This window comes from Neovison vison, chromosome 3 (assembly GCF_020171115.1).
Source record: "Neovison vison isolate M4711 chromosome 3, ASM_NN_V1, whole genome shotgun sequence".
Taxonomy (NCBI): Eukaryota; Metazoa; Chordata; class Mammalia; order Carnivora; family Mustelidae; genus Neogale; species Neogale vison.
Window position 1 is genome coordinate 47,694,575 of NC_058093.1, and position 3,223 is coordinate 47,697,797.

Below are 3,223 nucleotides of genomic sequence, written 5' to 3' on the forward strand. Positions count from 1 at the left end.
CTGGTCGTAAGGGCCTTCGTGGACCTCGGAATTACATACATTCCAACTGTGAAAATAAGGATATGTAAGTTCCTGAGATGTTCTGGGTCATGAATGATGTGTTTAAGGGGATTCGGAAAAGCAAGAAGCTTTACACAATGTCACATCGGATGGTATCCCAGGGTGGGGATTGACGTGCATATTTTGATCAGAGGGAGGACAGACGTGTTTAAGTCGCAGGCTGGAGAAGATGGGGGCACCGACTTGTCCCCCTCAGGCTCCAACTTCCTCCGGGGTTTGTCCCAGGTCAGCAACATCATGGGGAAGACTTAATGATAGGAGTGAAATTTTGCAGGAAACATGTAATGCAGTATCTTAGGTTTTATTGGGCATGTGCTGTGTGCTAGAAAAGCAAAAGCTGCCAGGAGAGCCCGTGAGCTTCTCAGCGGCTCTGGTCCTGGTGGTTGTTCTGCCCCGAACCTCTGCACTGAGCCTCGGGTGCCTTTGGACCCCGGGCAGGGCAAGTCTGCAGGCTCAGGTGGCAGCGGTGTCCTGCGTGGGAAAGGGCTCAGTGCCCAGCAGGGAAGGCTGGGTGGCCACCTCCGGGGGGGCCCTGCAGCGCCTTGTTCCTCCCCTCCAGCATCCGAGCCCACTCGCCGCGGAGCCTGGGACAGTGATAATTTCAGCCTGTGAGTCACTGTTTTAGGGCCGGGCGGCAGCCAGGCCTCTGTCGGCACCTGAGCACATGTTCTAACACAGCCCAGCAACCCCCAGGCGGCCAGCGGCTGTGACCTTGTGGGGTCCCAGAGCGCCCTTCAGCCAGTCTCCCAGGGCTTGGCCAGTCCCATCCAGGGGGCCACATGGAGGACATCACTCGGGTCTCTAGCCTGAAGAGGGGAAGTGCTTTGCCCAGGAAGCAGCTTCTGGAAACTTCTGAGGCCCAGAGAACTGAACTCCTTCACTGGCACCCCTGTTGGAGTGCTCCCCTTTCCCTGTGCTGCCCGCCTGCCTGGCACCCCTGCCTGGGAAAGTGACCACAACAGGATGCACAGGGGCGACCCGGGTGGGAATGGCCTGGCTATCCCCACATGGGAAGGCCCCTTGCCCCCTTCACCGAGCCCCTGGCTTCTGGGGGCCTGTGGAATGCCGAGGGGTGCTGTGAGGAGCTGCTACTGTCTGGGGGATGGGGCACAGTCCTTCTGGCTATGGTCTGTGCCCTCATTAGCAGCCGTATGTCCCTGCAGAATGTCACCCTCCACAATCCTTGAGTGGCCCAGACCCTTGGTGACTAACTCGGCCATCGCTGACCATACTTTGCCGTCTGCCCCAGGGCCCATCCCTGGGGTCTGTACCGTGGGCAGAAGACCCAGAAGTTTCCAGGGCCCGATGGCATGTGTAGGACAAGGATGAGGATGTGGAGACCACAGCGGGGAGCAGGGGGCCGTAGTGCAGGTCCCCTCTTCCTACGTTTGGGCTCTGTGCTGGGACCCCCACCCTGAGAGTTTAGGGGGATGGCACCATGGCTTCCCATACCGCGCCTAACAGGGGGGATGTCCTGGATGACAGGGTGGGTGGCCCGCCCAGCAACCAGGACTCTGGTAAGGTTAGCACCAAGTCCGGTCCCATCGCGGCTGCCAGGTACCCTCTTTCCAACTGGGCTCCCGGATAGCAGCTGCTGGTGCTATTTGGGGATGAAAGCTGTGACCACTTTGGAATATCTGTCCATTTGAGCCCTTGTCTAGGTGCGAATTATGTGCTAATCTGCCCTCTTAGCTGTCCCTGAGACCAGGCGCTCCTCAGTCTGCTCACGGTCACCCGGGAGACCCTCTTCAGCACCCACAGGCCCCTGGCCTCCATCCCAGGGATGAAAGGGGGATTTGGATCTGCTAATGTGTGGGAAGGAGCATGATGAACTTATCCTGCCCTCGGGGAGTGCCTTTCAGAAAACCAGCCTAACCAGACACAGGTTCTCTGACAACTTCCCACAAGACCTTCAGGAGTGGGGGGATAGGGAAATGTGGAATGGGGTGAGCGATCGGGGTGGGGTGTGGGATAGGAGAATGGGGCTGGGATGGAGGGATAGGGTGAGGGATGGAGGGGTGAGGGATGGAGGGGTGAGGGATGGAGGGAGGTGGTGCTGGGTGGGGGTGGATGGGGGGGGTGCTGTCCTCTTGCACCTGCTGACCTGGTGGTAGTTGCAGGCCCTGTTGTTGTGGGTGTGGTTTTGCAGTTCCAGTCCTTCCTGCAGTGACACCAGTGACCCCTCCCGCTGTGACAGCTGGCCTGGGGGTGGCACTGGTGGCCAGGTGGCTATGGCCCCAGTTGTTGGGGGGGTGGCCCCTCGTGGGGGCTCCTGTTCGTGGAGCCCAAGCCTTGCTGCTCGGCGAGCTTACCTGTCCAGGGCACTCCTGCGGGTCCTCATGGCCTCGCTCTGAAGTTGTCTTGTGTGCAGCTTGATTTTTTCCTCCCAAAACGTCTTTATCACACCGGCATCGAAAGCCACCCTTCCTGGGCGCTTCAGAGCATGGCTGTCACTCATTGTCTGGAAAAGGGAGAGTTGACAGGACTTAGCATTTGTGCTTGGACATCGCAGGGAACCAGCGTGTTAACAACCGTGGCGCTGGCTCAGCCCCACACACCGGATGCCCCCCTGTGTTTCTGGGAGCACCCTGGGGCCGGGGTGTCGGGAAGGCAGGCTCAGAAGCACACGGCTGTGGGCAGTGGACACTCTGCCCCGCTGCCTTCTGAATGGTTTCCACACGAGGGCAAGCAGCAGCTGATAGCAAACGCTGTTTGGGACCTTTGGGCTTCTCCAAACTTAAGAAAGGGTCTAGTTTTGTTTGTGGTTTTGGGAGGGTGGCCTCAGGGCTCCAGCCAGGGTGGGTATCGTCTGGAATGCTGGGGGTCTGAGCCGGGCGCTGAGCCTGAGGCGGGCACAGAGGCCATGCAGAGGAAGGCTCTGAAACAGCCACGGCAGAATCCAGCTGTTGCACATCTGTTTCCCAGACAGGGCCCTGTCCACCGGTTTTTTGGCACGGTCTGGTGACAGTGGTGGTTGTCTGCTGGGTGCCAGGGAAGAGGGGACGCAGGAGCAGCGTGGAGAAGTGGGGCAAGTGGAGGCCTCCAGGGTCTCGGCAGCAGAGCCCCAGAATCGTGCTTCAGCCCCGTCGGTGACTGGCAGAGGTCTGAGCTCCTCTCCTGGGCCTCGAGGCCCCAAGAGAAGCCCCACAAGCCATTGCTGGTC

General features: G+C 59.6%; 1 protein-coding gene across 1 annotated transcript; it reads right to left on the reverse strand.

The window, feature by feature from the left end:
* Window positions 1-370: 370 nt before the first annotated feature.
* Window positions 371-2,518, reverse strand: FAM240C (family with sequence similarity 240 member C). Its single transcript, XM_044240915.1, has 2 exons — window positions 2,373-2,518; window positions 371-644 (listed from the first exon to the last, which is right to left on the reverse strand). The coding sequence occupies exons 1-2, from the start codon at window positions 2,516-2,518 to the stop codon at window positions 548-550; spliced, it is 243 nt and encodes an 80-aa protein (XP_044096850.1). The 3' UTR covers window positions 371-547.
* Window positions 2,519-3,223: the final 705 nt, after the last annotated feature.